The following is a 16,581-nucleotide window of genomic DNA, read 5'->3' as shown; positions in this document are numbered from 1 at the left end:
AAAGGGTGGACCAACTTAATATTGAACCCTACGGACTAAGACTGGGATGCCATTAAAGTTCATGTGCCTCTCAAGGCAGGCGTCCCAATACAGTGTATACTGTATATCCAAAAATCAATTTTTGATGAATGAGCAGGGGTACTATATACCTCGTACTGTTTCACATGGGCAGGAAGGATCAGGTGGCCCTTCTTAAAGGGGCCTTCCAGATTCCGATAAGCTATCCCCGTACCCCCATAACCGCTGGGCCAAGGTTATGGGGAAGAGGCCCTTGTCCTCATCAACATGGGGACAAGATGCCTTGCCCCCCGCATGTTCAGGGCATGTGGCCTGGTATGGTTCAGGAAGGTGGGGCTGCTAACTCACTCCCCCCTTTCCTGGATTGCCAGGCTGCATGCTCAGATAAGGGTCTGGTATGGATTTTAGGGGGGGGGGGCACTCAATTTTTGTTGGCGTGGAGTTCCCCTTAAAATCCATACCAGACCAAAGGGATGGATTTTGGAGGAACACCATGTTTTTTTTTTTGGCATGAGGTCCCCTTTAAAATCCATACCAGACCCAAATGAGTGAGTTTGGGCATTGAGGAACTTGAATGTCCTGACCTCAACCCAATAGAACACCTTTGGGATGATTTAGAGTGGAGACTACGAGCCAGTCCTTCTCTCCAACATCAGTGCCTGACCTCACAAATGTGCTTCTGGAAGAATGGTCAAACATTCCCATAGACACTCCTAAACCTTGTGGACAGCCTTCCCAGAAGAGTTGAAGCTGTTATAGCTGCAAAGGGTGGGCCAACTCAATACTGAACCCTACGGACTAAGACTGGGATGCCCTTAAAGTTCATGTGCGTGTAAAGGCAGGCGTCCCAGTACAGTGTATACTGTATATCCAATACTCATAATAATCAAATAAATATCCAATCATGTGCAAGGGAAATTGAAAAAAACAAGACTGGCTTCTCCTTATTTACTCAAGTGAACCCCCCTCTTTAGTAAACCAACCCCAGTGGAGGTCCTTCAAAACAGAAATGAAACACAAACTTCAACTAGAAATTAATATTAGCACTACAAATTAAAAACGCTATATAACATGTACTATAAAAAAAAAAAAAAAATACTGTATATAGTATATACAAACATGCGTAAGGTTAGCAGTAAAGGTTGTTCTAAAGAAAAGGCTTCGTAAGTTCGTACACATGAGATAAAAGACAGGGTTCCCTTTAAACCACCCCTGATGGGTGCCATGCTGTCCAACCCAAGGCCGGCACAGAATTAAAGGCCAGGAAAAGATTTAGGTCTTGTACAGCTGTTGCGGGGCTCAACCATATTTCCCTCTGATGGTTCCATCCAACTGGCATGGCCACTGCAAAGCCAAAAGTTGGCATAGCTTCCAATTGATTAACTATAATATTGGAAAATATGTGAAGGCCAAGGCCCTATTTCTCAAACAGAAGTAGGGAACAAGGGGAGATCCCACCCCTTTTCTCTCCCACTGGAGGAAAGAGGAATGGAAATATCTGAGGAAGTCCTTTTGGGACGAAACGCGTAGATCCAGAATTACCCACATATGCTCCAACTACTAGTTCTTGCCTAGTGAGGCACACCATATCAGAGAATGGACTGTTATTGCACTATCAAATGTTAATGGTTTTTATTCATAATATATTAATAAACTGTATTGGTTTTAAGTATTGCCTATATGTGAATTCTTGTCGGGCACCTCCTAAAAATCCCTCCTAGCGTTTCCATCTCTCTTTCCTCCCGTGGGAGAGAAAAAGGGGTGGGATCTCCCCTTGTTTCCTATAATATTGGAAAAAACTGCGCAAGAAAGGGCCGACAATATGGCTTTGTGGGAGGAGCAGAGGACGTTCGAGGAATGCAAGGTTGAGTCAACAAACCACTATTCACCTAAAAGATAAAATGTATTTTAAATAACAATCTCTCTCTTTAGTCTCACCATGACCCCAAACGTACAGATGCCAACCGTCCCAGATTTGCGGGGACAGTCCCACATTTGGACTTCAGCCCTGATATTGCTGTGTCCCAGGCCATGCCCAGGGATCACAAACTTAGCCTTATTTGCACAGTAACTCTTGCAATGCGTGGCCATTGCAAAGCCAAAAGTTGGAATTGCTCCTCCTGGATAAGCTCTATAATACTGGAAAAATTTTTTGCAGGAAAGGGTCACCAATACGGCTTTGTGGGAGGAGCAAAGAACATTGGAGGGGTGCAAGGTTGGATCAACACACCACCATTCGCCTAAAAGATAAAATGTATTTTAAATAACAATCTCTCTCTTTAGTCTCACCATGACCCCAACGTACAGATGCCAACCGTCCCAGATTTTCCGGGACAGTCCCACATTTTGACTTCAGCCCTGATATTACTGTGTCCCAGGTCATGCCCAGGGATCACAATATCATCCTTATTTGCACAGTAACTCTTGGAAAAAGTTGGCATTGCTCCCTGTTGATGAACTACAATATTGGAAAAAACTGCCCAAGAAAGGGCCGGCAATACGGCTTTGAGGGAGGAGCAGAGGACGTTGGAAGAATGCAAGGTTGGGTCAACAAACCACTATTCACCTAAAAGATAAAATGTATTTTAAATAACAATCTCTCTCTTTAGTCTCACCATGACCCCCAACGTACAGATGCCAACCGTCCCAGATTTGCCGGGACAGTCCCACATTTTGACTTCAGCCCTGATATTACTGTGTCCCAGGTCATGCCCAGGGATCACAATATCATCCTTATTTGCACAGTAACTCTTGGCAAAAGTTGGCATTGCTCCCTGTTGATGAACTACAATATTGGAAAAAACTGCCCAAGAAAGGGCCGGCAATACGGCTTTGTGGGAGGAGCAGAGGACGTTGGAAGAATGCAAGGTTGGGTCAACAAACCACTATTCACCTAAAAGATAAAATGTATTTTAAATAACAATCTCTCTCTTTTTAGTCTCACCATGACCCCAACGTACAGATGCCAACTGTCCCAGATTTGCCGGGACAGTCCCACATTTGGACCTCAGCCCTGATAATGCTGTGTCCCAGGTAATGCCCAGTGTATTTGAAGCATTTTCTTCTACTTTTGGATGGAGTGGGGAGGGATCAGACCCCCTGTTAGATTTTACTGGTTATCCAGGGCTCTGTTAGAGAAATTTACCCTCACTTCCTGTCCTGCTGACAACGGTTTCATCAGACAGGAAGTGAGGGGAAATCTGCAACAGGGACACAGACAAAAATATGAATCTAATAGGATGTTGCTGTTGTAGGTTTTTCCTCACTTTCTGTCTGGTAAATCGTCATCAGGACAGGAAGTACGGACCCTGGATGGCAGTAAAAAGGAATCTAAACCCCCCCCTTCTATTAAAAACTAAGAAGTTTTGGCTGGACATACACTTTAAATAGCAATTGTGGGTCCCTTTAGTCTCACCATGACCCCAACGTACAGAAGCCAACTGTTCCGGATTTGCCGGGACGGTCCTGCATCTTGGACTCCAGCCCGGATCATGCTGTGTCCCGGGCCATGTCCAGGGATCACAATCTCACCCTTATTTGCACAGTAACTCAGTAAAGCATTCATTACGGTGATGGTGAGCTAAGAGTGGGAGAGGTAGGGTTTTGGGGGCCATGCAGGTAACTGGGCAAGGTCTGGGCAGGTCCACCCATCAATGGCAAGCCTGAGGAAGACCAAATACTGTGGTGGGACTGGGACTGAAATGTTAATAAGTATCCCCCAGGGGATGATTTTGTCCACGGCCATCATGCCAAAGCTACAACATGAACGTAACGGAACTGTAGAGGTCCACACCGAAAATGTATTTTGTGAGTAAAGAAAGTCTTTGTTCTTCAATTATCAGTACAAACCTCCGTAGGGTGACCCTATAGGTCTTCCAACCATTTTCTCAAGATACACAAATGGAAACCCACTTCTATGCCAGCTCTTGTACCTTACAAGAGGGTCTTATTGACTTGTGAGGTCAAATATTGGATTCACCAATGCCCGAAGGCTAAAAAAATGTTTAATTGCAAAAAATTTGAAATGTTACTTACTGGCAGGTTTGGACCTTCATAGGCCTCAGACTAAGTGTGATTCATACTTTTATATACATAATGCTAAGTGGGTAATCGGATCTATAGCTATGAATCAAGGGCTCCATGTAAAATTTTAAAGTAATCTAAGACCCGAAGGAGTACTTACTCAAGTGGTTGCTCAATACATTTCTATACACTTAGAATTTCTTCATTCTTTGGTATCTCTGCGACTACTAGGTTTTAGTAGACCCTATTTAGTACGCAATAGCTGCTGGATTTTAGTGGATCCCATTTAGTCCCCTATAGCTGCTGAATTTTGTTGAACCCCATTTAGTATGTCTATAGCTGTAAGATTTAGATGAAAACCCATTCAGTCTTCTATGATTGTTGGGTTTTGGTGAATCCTATTTAGTCCTTTATACCTGGTGAGTTTTCGGGGACCCCAATCAGTGTTCTCCAGGCTTCTGGGTTTTAATAGACCACATTTAATCCCTTATAGTGATTGAGTTTTGGTGGGTGTTCTTTAATTTTATGGAATTTGGGTTTTGATGGACTCTGTTTACTCCTCAAAGCAGTTAGAATTTGGTGGACGCCATTCAGTCTTCTGTAACTGTTGGGTTTTGGTGGACCCTATTTAGTCCTCTATAGCTGTTGTGTTTTGGGGGACCCCAATCAGTGTTCCCCAGGCTTCTGGGTTTTGATAGACCACAATTTGGGTTTTGATGGACTCTGTTTACTCCTCGAAGCAGTTAGAATTTGGTGGACCCCATTCAGTCTACTGTAACTGTTGGGTTTTGGTGGACCCTATTTAGTCCTCTATAGCTGTTGTGTTTTGGGGGACCCCAGTCAGTGTTCTCCAGGCTTCTAGGTCTTAATAGACCACATTTAGTCCCTTATAGTGATTGAGTTTTGGTGGGTGTTCTTTAATTTTATAGAATTTGGGTTTTGATGGACTCTGTTTACTCTTTAAAGCAGTTAGAATTTGGTGGACGCCATTCAGTCTTCTGTAACTGTTGGGTTTTGGTGGACCCTATTTAGTCCTCTATAGCTGTTGTGTTTTGGGGGACCCCAATCAGTGTTCCCCAGGCTTCTAGGTATTGATGGACCACACTTAGTCCCTTATAGCGATTGAGTTTTGGTGGGCGTTCTTTAATTAAAAAAAAAAATGTGGGTTTTGATGGACTCGGTTTGCTCCTTAAAGCAGTTAGAATTTGGTGGACCCCATTCAGTCTTCTGTAACTGTTGGGTTTTGGTGGACCCTATTTAGTCCTCTATAGCTGTTGTGTTTTGGGGGCCCCAATCAGTGTTCACCAGGTTTTGGTGGAGCACATTTAGTCCCCTATAGCTATTGCATTTTCGTGGGCCTTCAAGCTGATGGATTTTGGTGGACCCAGTTTGTTTTATTTATAGCTGTTGGAATTTGATGGACTCCATTCAGTCTTCTATAACTGTTTGGTTTTGGGAGACCCGGATTGTGTTCTTTAGGCTGCTGGGTCTTAGTAGACCACATCTAGTCCCCAATAGCTATTGAGTTTTGGTGGGCCATTTAATTTGTTGGAGCAGCTGGGTTTTGATGGACCTCATTTGCTCCTCTAAGCTGGTGGATTTTGGTGGACCCCATTTGGTTCTCTATAACTGTTGGAGTTTGGTGGACCCTATTTAGCCTTCTACAACTGTTGGGTTTTGGTGGACACTATTTAACCTTCTATAACTGTTGGGTTTTGGTGGACACTATTTAACCTTCTATAACTGTTGGGTTTTGGTGGACACTATTTAGTCTTCTACAACTGTTGGGTTTTGGTGGACACTATTTAACCTTCTATAACTGTTGGGTTTTGGTGGACACTATTTAACCTTCTATAACTGTTGGGTTTTGGTGGACACTAGTTAACCTTCTATAACTGGTGGGTTTTGGTGGACACTAGTTAACCTTCTATAACTGTTGGGTTTTGGTGGACACTATTTAACCTTCTATAACTGTTGGGTTTTGGTGGACACTATTTAACCTTCTATAACTGTTGGGTTTTGGTGGACACTAGTTAACCTTCTATAACTGTTGGGTTTTGGGTGACCCAATTTAGTGTTCACCTGAACACTGAGAATTCCTGATTCAAAGTGGAAAGTCAATCTGTACATCCACGTGGATCTTCAGGTGTCGGGTGAGATGTGACTTTTTTATAAAGCGTTTTCCGCACTGCGTGCAGCCATGAGGTCGCTCGCCTGTATGAATCCGCACATGCTTGGCTAGGTCGGAGTTGCTGATGAAACATTTGCCACACAACGGACAGGGGTAAGGCCGTTCACCTGTATGAGTTCTCTGGTGTATGTGAAGGTAAGACTTCTCGGCAAAGCTGCGCCCACACTCTGTGCAAGAATAAGGCTTCTCACCCGTGTGACTCCTCAGGTGTTTCACTAGATCCATATTTCGGACAAAGCTCTTCCCACACTCACTGCAGATGAACGGTTTCTCCTCAGTGTGGGACCTCTGGTGGTTCAGAAGGAGGGCGGGAGTATTAAAGCACTTTCCACACTCAGGACATGGGTACTGCTCAGCACCGTGGTGGACTCGGCTGTGAAGAACAAGGTGGGAGTTGTTAAGGAAGCTCTTTCCACATTCTGGGCAGGAACAGGTTTTATCCCGTGTGTGGGTCAGCTGGTGCTTGACCAGGTCAGAATTGTCAATGAAACACTTGCTGCACCAGTTGCAGGAATGAGGCTTGTCACCGGAGTGGATCCTCAGATGACGGTTGAGGTGGGATTTCTTAGTGAAGCATTTTCCGCACTCTGCGCAAAAATGGGGCCGTTCCCCTGTGTGAGTTCTCCGGTGCTTCCCCAATTCAGAGTTGCTGATGAAGCATTTGCCGCATTCGGGGCAAGGGAAGGGCTTCATGCCAAGGTGGATCTTGCGGTGGCTGCTCAGGTAGGTCTTGTAGGCAAAATGGCGTCCGCACTCAGGACAAGAATATGGCTTCTCCCCAGCATGGCTCCTCTGGTGCAGGACTAGGACAGCCTTCCGGATGAAACACCTGCCGCACTCCGGGCATGGGTACGGCCTGTCCCCGGTGTGAATACGCCGATGGACCACCAGGTGCGTCTTGCTACTGAAGCACTTGCCACAGTCGATGCAGGAAAACGGTCGCTCTCCTGTGTGGATTCTTTGGTGGACAACGAGATGAGGCTTGCTGAAGAATCGTTTGCCACACTCATTGCAGGAATAGGGCTTCTCTCCAGTGTGGACCCTTTGGTGCTGGACCAGGTCAGACTTTCGAATGAAGCCCTTCCCACACTCCGAGCAGGTGTGGGGCCTCTCCCCTGTATGAATCTTTTGGTGGACAATGAGCGCCGAGATGCTGACAAAACGCTTCTTGCACTCAGAGCAGGAATATGGCCTCTCGCCCGTGTGGATTCGGGTGTGGATGGCGAGGTAGGCCTTGCTGACAAAACGTCTGCCGCACTCATTGCAGGCAAACGGCTTCTCGCCTGTGTGAACGATGGCGTGCTTGGCCAGGTCAGAAGACCGGACGAAGCTCTTGTCACATTCTGGGCAAGAGTGAGGCCTCTTAACAGTGTGGTACTTGACATGCTTTGACAATTTGGACTTCTTGGTAAATGTCTTACCGCAAAGTGGACAGGCCAAGGATGAGTTTGCCTGTTGAGGGTCAGTAGAGTCAGAGTCTATGCTAAGGCCTGTTGGACCTGCTAAAGACTGGGGCATCCCACCAACACCGTCAGTTGATGGACACATATTTATGTCACACACTTCAGGTTCATCTTGATCCTTTGGATATTGAAGACTGTTACTGGCCGTTGAAATGGAACTGTCCTGGTTTGGGAGGTGCTCTTCTTCAACGGATTGGACGGAACTCAGATTGTCTTGGTTTGGGAGGTGCCCTTCTTCAACGGATTGGACGGAATTCAGATTGTCTTGGTTTGGGAGGTGCCCTTCTTCAACGGATCTTATTGAGCTCTGGCTGTCCAATAAATTCCAACGTCCTGGTAAATCTGAGGGAACAAAATGCAGCATATATATCACACAACACAGTCTGCATTTAGCACAATACGAAACCCCAATATCATTATTAGGCCCGATTCACACCTGATCGTTTTGTAGCTCGAAGCTCGAAACACTCAGGAAGAAAATAATCTATTATTCTCTATGGATATGGTTCACATCTCCACTCCAAGTCTCTTAAAAAAAGTTGTTAGAGCTACTTTTGTGGCAGGCAGATTGGTGCATTTTTAGGTGTTTTTATTTCTCCATAGAAATGCACTTAAACACCCAAATTGTGCGTTTTTAAGCATTTTCCCATGTTTTTTGAGCGTCCTATTTTTTTTTTTAAAGGACTTTTCAAAAACGGTTTGTTTCTACATTTTTTGATGAATGAGCAGGGGTATATACTTCGTACTTATTAACATGGGCGGGAAGGATCAGGTGGCCCTTCTTAAAGAGGGCTTCCAGATTCCGATAAGCTACCCCCGTACCCCCATAACCGCTGGGCCAGGGTTGTGGGGAAGAGGCCCTTGTCCTCGTCAACATGGGGACAGGGTGCTTTGCCCCCCGCATGTTCAGCGCATGTGGCCTGGTAGGGTTCAGGAAGGTAGGGCTGCTAACACCCCCCCCCCTTCCGGGATTGCAAGGTTGCATGCTCAGAGAAAGGTCTGGTATGGATTTTGGGGGGCCTTCCACTCCATTTTTTTGGCGTGGGGTACTATATACCTCGTACTTATTCACATGGGAAGGAAGGATCAGGTGGCCCTTCTTAAAGAGGGCTTCCAGATTCCAATAGGCTAACCCCGTACCCCCATAACCGCTGGGCCAGGGTTGTGGGGAAGAGGCCCTTGTCCTCATCAACATGGGGACAAGGTGCTTTGCTCTCCGCATTTTCAGGGCATGTGGCCCGGTATGGTTCAGGAAGGTGGGGCTGCTAACATCCCCCCCCTTCCGGGGTTGCCAGGTTGCATGCTCTGATAAGGGTCTGGTATGGATTAGGGGGGGGGGGGAATCCATTTTTTTGGCTTGGGGTTCCCCTTAAAATCCATACCAGACCATAGGGATAGATTTTGGGGGAACCCCACACATTTTTGGCATGAGGTCCCCTTTAAAACCCATACCAGACCCAAATGAGCGAGTTTGGGGTGGAGGAACTTAACTGGCCTGCACAGATTCCTGACCTCAACCCGATAGAACACCTTTGGGATGAATTAGAGTGGAGACTGAGAGCCAGGACTTCAACATCAGTGCCTGACCTCACAAATGCGCTTCTGGAAGAATGGTCAAACCTTTCCATAGACACACTCCTAAACCTTGTGGACAGCCTTCCCAGAAGAGTTGAAGCTGTTATAGCTGCCAAGGGTGGGCCAACTCAATATTGAACCCTAACATAACCTAACATAAGAACTTTCTGCTTTATATCCATGTGTGTAGAAATGTGATTGACATGCTACTTACCCGGTGATGTGAGGGGTGGCCGGTCCTCCATCATGACGTCCTTGTAGAGATCCTTGTGTCCTTCTATATACTCCCACTCCTCCATGGAGAAATAGACAGTGACATCCTGACACCTTATAGGAACCTGACACACACAATGATACAGTCACCATCCAGACACATCCCTTGTCTGTTACTGGATAATGTCCCAGAATTCCCGGCACCGCTCACCTCTCCTGTCAGCAAATCAATGATCTTCTGGGTGACTTCTATAATCTTCTTGTCGTTGTTTATGTCAGATGCCGGCAAGGGATGAGGGTCAATGCCTTGAAGCATACTGTGATGAAACCCCTTTTTCACTACAGTGTAATTCTAAATATGAAGAAACGCAGAAATGAGCAACAGACCTCTCTGGTCAGGTCTGTGTTTTATTAATAGAGATAAGAGTGATGTCATGTGACCTCACAGAATCCCCCTCACCTCTCCGGTCAGCTCTGTGTTTTATTAATAGAGATAAGAGTAATGTCATGTGACCTCCCAGAATCCTCCTCACCTCTCCGGTCAGCTCTGTGTTTTATTAATAGAGATAAGAGTGATGTCATGTGACCTCCCAGAATCCTCCTCACCTCTCCAGTCAGGTCTGTGTTTTATTAATAGAGATAAGAGTGATGTCATGTGACCTCCCAGAATCCTCCTCATCTCTCCGGTCAGGTCTGTGTTTTATTAATAGAGATAAGAGTGATGTCATGTGACCTCCCAGAATCCTCATCATCCCCCCGGTCAGCTCTGTGTTTTATTATTAGAGATAAGAGTGATGTCATGTGACCTCCCAGAATCCTCCTCACCTCTCCGGTCAGGTCTCTGTTTTATTAATAGAGATAAGAGTGATGTCATGTGACCTCCCAGAATCCTCCTCACCTCTCCGGTCAGCAGGTAGATGATCTCCAGGGTGAGCTGTAACATCCTTTCATTGACGTGACTTCGCTCATTAATGAACATTAGCAGCTCTGAAACATATCCTTTAGAATAGTCGATCTTCTGAATAGATGCTCCATCGTCAAGTAACCTCAAAGCTTAATGGAGAAAGACACAAATAGGAAGTGAACAGCCTTTGTATTTGTATTTTCCTCTACTTCAGCGAAAAAAGGTAAATTATGAATGAATACCCAAACATGAGAAAGTCAGAAAAGTCAAGAGAAGTCAACGTAGCAAAAACAAATGAATAAAGTCATTCTAATAGCAGTGACATTCAGTAACTATTTGAAAATGTACTTTCTGGGGGACAGACCAAAGAAATCAGATTTCCTGTTGCTGAACACCATATTTTCCTAGAAGTTGAACAGTATTTCAATGTTTGATAGATGATGGAGAGTTAAACTCCTTTACAGTTTCTTTTATTCCTCTGGGACTCTGTTGGTGAGATCTCTACGCTGAGTTCCTGTCACTGTAAACCTGCTGTGTCCATTATGAGTGGTTCACTCTATCTGTAAGTACCTGGATCACCTGCTGGCGGCACTGTGGTTCCCTGGGCAGAGGATTTTAGCTTCAGTGTCCACCAGCGATTGTCTCCCAGCAGCCAGCAGATCCCAGTATTCAGTCTCCACATGATGCTGGGAGGGTATTTAGTTCCTCCATTACTTGTTCCTGTCACTTCCATGCCCGCCACCCAAATACATGCTTGCTGTTAAATCCTTAGCCTGATTCGTGCCTGCACCTGCCTTGCACCTATGTCCTGCTCCTGGTCTTGCTTTTGCTCTGCATCCTGCACCCTGCCGCCTTATACCTGTTTCCCTTGTTCCGGATCTCAGTCCTGATTCCCCCCTTCCTTTCAGAGGGACAGTCAAAGAAATCAGATTTTATGTTTGTTGCTGAACACCGTCTTTTCCAAGAAGTAGTACAGTATTTCAATGTTGCTGGAGAGTTAAACTCCTGGTCAGTTTATTTCATCCCTCAAGGAGTCTACCGGTGAGATCTATGTGCTGTGTTCCTGGCTCTGTACACCTGCAGTGGCAATTATGAGGGCTTCCCTCTATCTGTCAGGACCTGGATCACCTGCTGTTGGCACTGTGGTTTCCTGGTCACAGGGTTTTGGCTCCAGTGTCCACCAGTGGATGTCTCCCAGCAGCAAGCATATCTCAGTAATCAGTCTTCACCTGATGCTGGCTGCTGGGAGGGTATTTAGTCCCTCCTCTACTTTTGCCTCTCGCTTAAGTGTTAAAATATTTTGGGAATAAGAAACAATGTACTTCAAGGAGCTTCTCAGAAACCTGAAGAAGAAACTTGTCTCTTCTTACCTGGGAGTGACCAGTTCTCCATCATGACGTCCTTGTAGAGATTCTTGTGTCCTTCTATATACTCCCACTCCTCCATGGAGAAATAGACAGTGACATCCTGACACCTTATAGGAACCTGACACACACAATGATACAGTCACCATCCAGACACATCTCTTGTCTGTTACTGGATAATGTCCCAGAATTCCCGACACCGCTTACCTTTCCTGTCAGCAGCTCAATGATCTTCTGGGTGACTTCTATGATCTGCTTCTTGTTGTTCATCTCAGATGTAAGGGAAGGAGGAGGAGGCTCCATGATGGGTAATGGGTCGGAAGTACTGCTGTTGTATGGTAATTCTTTTCCAGATCTAGTCTTCAGTAACTCATAATCCTATGTAAAGGACACAATAATAAAAAAGGATGTACATTACCAGAATCCTCCTCACCTCTCCAGTCATTAACAGAGATAAGAGTGATGTCATGTGACCTCCCAGAATCCTCCTCACCTCTCCCATCAGGTCTGTGTTTTATTAAAAGAGATAAAAGTGATGTCATGTGACCTCCCAAAATCCATCTCACCTCTCCCGTCAGGTCTGTGTTTTATAAATAGATAAGAGTGATGTCATGTGACCTCCCAGAATCCTCCTCACCTCTCCCGTCAGGTCTGTGTTTTATAAATAGATAAGAGTGATGTCATGTGACCTCCCAGAATCCTCCTCACCTCTCCGGTCAGCAGGTAAATGATCTCCAGGGTCAGGTTAAATATCCCCTCAGCCATCTTGCTCCTGTGTTGGTCAGATGGATCCTAATCTCTTATATCTTAGGAGGCTTTAGTAGAAGTGAGAGGACAATGTAGGAAAAATCATCTGAAAAAAAAAATAAATAAAAAATTACATCAAATCAAGAATCTCTCTCTCTCCCTCTCTTCTTTACAGATCGTCTCTAAATCCTTAAGCTTTCTTGGCTGTCTCTTGGCAACTCAAAGTTTCAGCTCCCTTCATAAATGTTCTATTGGATTAAGGTCCAGAGACTGACTAGGTCACTCCATGACCATTATGCTCTTCGTCTTGAGCCACTCTGTTGCCTTGACGGTATGTTTTGGGTCATTGTCATACTGGAAGACCCATCCATGACCCAGCTTCAGTGTTCTGGTTGAAGGAAGAAGGTCCTCATCCAAGATTTTACAATACATGGCCCTGTCCATTGGCCTCTCAATGCAGCAAAGTTGACCAGTACCTTTAGCAGAGAAACAGCTCCAAAAAATATTGTTTCCACCCCTGTTCTTGACTGTAGGGATGGTGACTGTAGGAATGGAGACTGTAGGGATGGCGACTGTAGGGATGGCGACTGTAGGGATGGCGACTGTAGGGATGGTGACTGTAGGGATGGTGTTCTTAGGGTCATAGTCAGCATTTTTCTTCCTCCAAACACAGCGAGTAGAGTTAAACGCCAAAGAGCTCAATTTTGGTCTCATCTGACCACAGCACCTTCTCCCAATCCTTCTCTGAATCATTTATATGTTCATTGGCATCACTGTACATGTGCCTTCTTGAGGAGGTGGACTCGCCGTGTTTGGAGGAAGAAAAATGCCAAATATAACCCTAAGAACACCATCCCTACAGTCAGGAACGAAGGTAGAAACCGGATGCTTGGGGCTATTTCTCTGTTGAAGGTACAGATCGACTTTGCCGCATTGAGGGGCCAATGGATGGGGCCATGTATTGTAAAATCTTGGATGAGAACCTTCTTCCCTCAGCCAGAACACTGAAGATGGGTCATGGATGGGTCTTCCAGCATGACAATGACCCAAAACATACCGCCAAGGCAACAAAGGAGTGACTCAAAAAGAAGCAAATTAACGTCATAGAGTGGCCTAACCAGTCTCCAGACCTGAATCCTAAAGAAAATGTATGGAGGGAGCTGAAACTTTGAGTTGCCAAGAGACAGCCAAGAGACCTTAAGGATTTAGAGAAGGTCTGTAAAGAAGAGTGGACCAAAATCCCTCCTGAAATGTCTGCAAACCTGGTCACCAACTATAAGAAACGTCTGACCTCTGTGCTTGCCAACAAGGGTTTCTTCACCAACTACTAAGTCATGTTTTGCTTGGGGGATCAAATACTTATTGTACTCACTGAACTGCAACTTAATTTATATAATTTTTTGGTATCCTGTGTTTTTTCTGGATTTTTGGTGATAAGTAAAAAAAAAAAAAATATATATATATATATATATATATATATGTGTAATAATTATAATAGATAAAAATATAATAATAATAATAAAAAAATATATATATATATATATACATTTATTTTATTTTATTTCAGGTACTTATATAGTATAGCGCTGTCAATTTACGCAGCCCTATATATATATATATATATATATATATATATATATATATATATATATATATATATATATATATATATATAAAATAGAAAAAATATATATATATATATATTATAATAATAAAAAAAAAATATATATATATATATAAGAAAAAAATTATATATATATATATATATATATATATATATAATTATAATAGATAAATATATAATAATAATAAAAAAAATATATATATATATTTATTTATTTTATTTCAGGTACTTATATAGCGCTGTCAATTTATGCAGCGCTATACAAGTACCTTATATATTATAATAAAAAAAAAAAAAAAAAAATATATATATATATATATATATATATATATATATATATATATATATATATATATATACAGTATATGAGAAAAAAAATATTATATATACATATATATAATATATATATATATATATATATAATAGATAAATATATAATAATAATAAAAAAAAAATATATATATATTTATCTATATTTATATATTTTATTTCAGGTACTTATATAGCGCTGTCAATTTATGCAGCGCTTTATATATATATATATATATATATATATATAAAAAAGAAAAAAATATTATATATATAATTTTAATAGATAAATATATAATAATAATAATAATAATAATAAAAAATATATATATATATATATAGATATTTATTTTATTTTATTTCAGGTACTTATATAGCGCTGTCAATTTGCGCAGCGCTTTGTATATATATATATATATATATATATATATATATATATATATATATATATATATATATAAAAGAAAAAATATTATATAATATACATTTATATATATATATATATATATATAATTATAATAAATATATAATAATAATAAAAAAATATATATAATAATTATAATAAATAAATATATAATAAAAAAATATATATATATATGTATATAAGAAAAAAAAAAAAAAAAATATATATATATATATATATATATATATATATATATATATAAAAATAAAACTAAGCATCCATTAAACTGCACAAGGCAATTTCTTGATTGACTGACTATCATGAAGATACTTAAATAAATAATATAATCCTGACAATTTGTTCTCGAACAGCAATTAATTAAAATGTTTTCCTATTCTCAACACCTTTCGTATTTTCCATCAGAATCAATCAAAGTCCCCTGATTATGACCCCGGTGGGATGATTCAGCCGGCCATTTCCTGGTGCTTTAGGACAGGACTTCCGTCTCCTGTCACATGATACTGTTAAAACTCTGTTAGAGCTGCAGAAGGCGGTCCTGGACTTAGGGAACATGCCGGGGTGCATTGTCCTAGGAGCCATTCACAAGACCGCCATACCAGCAGCCAAAAGGTGAACCTCCTTCCAAAAAAATGCTACTTGCCTGGCAGCCAAGTAAAGCCTCCCGGTTTGGGGCAGGCATGCAGCAAGTGAAGCTGGGGCTCCCACAGTGGGTCCTTCTTTCCGACTAAGTTGGTGCAGCTAGGTGGCAAGGGGGCATCTTCAGTAGGAGGAGCCGGGTGTTTTGGCGCAGGCGTAGCTCCTATGAGGTTGCCAGGTTAGGGAGAATTTTTGCACCTTTTTGGCCAATGCCAGCTCCTCCGGAGAGCCCGGGATGGTGATCTCTTTTAGGAGACTTTTTAAATTGCTCCAGATTATGGAAGAAGAAGCTTTTGTAGATATTTTGAATCCATCCAACCAGAAATGACTAGTGCTAGGTGTCTGAGATCCAGGTATTAATTCTAAAGGAGGGAGATTTTACCTTTTCCAGCAGCAGCCAGCCACACAGACCCCCTCTTTTTGTCCTATAAGAGGGGCAGAGGGAGTAGAACTGAGCATGCTGGGAGCTGTAGTCTCTGGCTGCAGCAAGGATCTCTGGGAGTTGTAGTTTTGAGGGTTGGACTACAACAAAATGGCTCCTAAATAGATTCTTTTTGTTACTACTGAATCATTTTCCCAGTCTAGTTCAGAGGAGGACATCCCATAACAATGAGCTTTGGCTGAATCATAATATGCAGGTCAAGTGAAGTGAAGGGTTAAAAATAAACATCTAAGGGACAAGCTTGTCCTTCCTGAGACCACAACAAAATGGCTCCTAAATAGGATTCTCTTTGTTACTACTAAAACATTTTTCCCTGTCTAGTTCAGAGGAGGACATCCCATAACAATGAGCTTTGGCTGAATCATAATATGCAGGTCAAGTGAAGCAAAGGGTTAAAATAAAGAGATAACGGACAAGTATGTCCTTCCTGAGACCACAACAAAATGGCCACCAGTTTTATTTATTTATTTTTTTCTTTTTAGAGACAGAAAATGTGACTTTTAGTAAAAGGAAGACACTAAATAAAATAAAGATTTAATGGATAAGCCTGTCCCTTCCTGAGACCACAACAAAATGGCCACCACAGTCTTATTCATTTATTTTTTACTTTTAAATTTCTATTGGAATTTTAATTTAACAATTTCAACA

The 16,581-nt window shown here is 42.4% G+C and overlaps 2 protein-coding genes across 2 annotated transcripts in view; both read right to left on the bottom strand.

Annotated features, from left to right (window-relative positions):
• LOC309564374 (uncharacterized protein) overlaps window positions 1–15,963 on the bottom strand; it is a 350,413-nt gene extending 334,450 nt beyond the window's left edge. The window contains exons 1-6 of the mRNA XM_082269001.1: window positions 15,874–15,963; window positions 12,460–12,604; window positions 11,959–12,129; window positions 11,758–11,872; window positions 10,382–10,536; window positions 9,695–9,835 (exon numbers count right to left, since the gene is read on the bottom strand). Coding sequence (XP_082125127.1) covers window positions 9,695–9,835; window positions 10,382–10,536; window positions 11,758–11,872; window positions 11,959–12,129; window positions 12,460–12,516 — 639 coding nt within the window. The 5' untranslated portion in view covers window positions 12,517–12,604; window positions 15,874–15,963. The remainder of the gene's footprint in view (window positions 1–9,694; window positions 9,836–10,381; window positions 10,537–11,757; window positions 11,873–11,958; window positions 12,130–12,459; window positions 12,605–15,873) is intronic.
• LOC309562648 (uncharacterized protein) lies at window positions 6,012–9,687 on the bottom strand. The gene is made up of 2 exons (XM_082266921.1): window positions 9,485–9,687; window positions 6,012–8,037 (listed from the first exon to the last, which is right to left on the bottom strand). Exons 1-2 carry the CDS (start codon window positions 9,567–9,569, stop codon window positions 6,146–6,148), a joined length of 1,977 nt encoding a protein of 658 aa, XP_082123047.1. The 5' UTR covers window positions 9,570–9,687; the 3' UTR covers window positions 6,012–6,145.
• Window positions 15,964–16,581: the final 618 nt, after the last annotated feature.

The sequence above is a fragment of the Pelophylax lessonae genome (assembly GCF_965119305.1).
Source record: "Pelophylax lessonae genome assembly, chromosome: 9".
NCBI lineage: Eukaryota > Metazoa > Chordata > Amphibia > Anura > Ranidae > Pelophylax > Pelophylax lessonae.
The sequence above is the reverse complement of the archived record's forward strand: the minus strand, read 5'-3'. Positions and strand labels throughout refer to the sequence as shown.

Bases quoted from the DNA above. Each gene is read 5' to 3' on its own strand.
- LOC309562648 (XM_082266921.1), bottom strand. From the start codon at position 9,569: ATGGAGGAGTGGGAGTATATAGAAGGACACAAGGATCTCTACAAGGAC. The intron at 8,038-9,484 runs GTAAGTAGCATG...TTGTTCCCTCAG, and splicing joins GCCACCCCTCACATCACCGG to ATTTACCAGGACGTTGGAAT.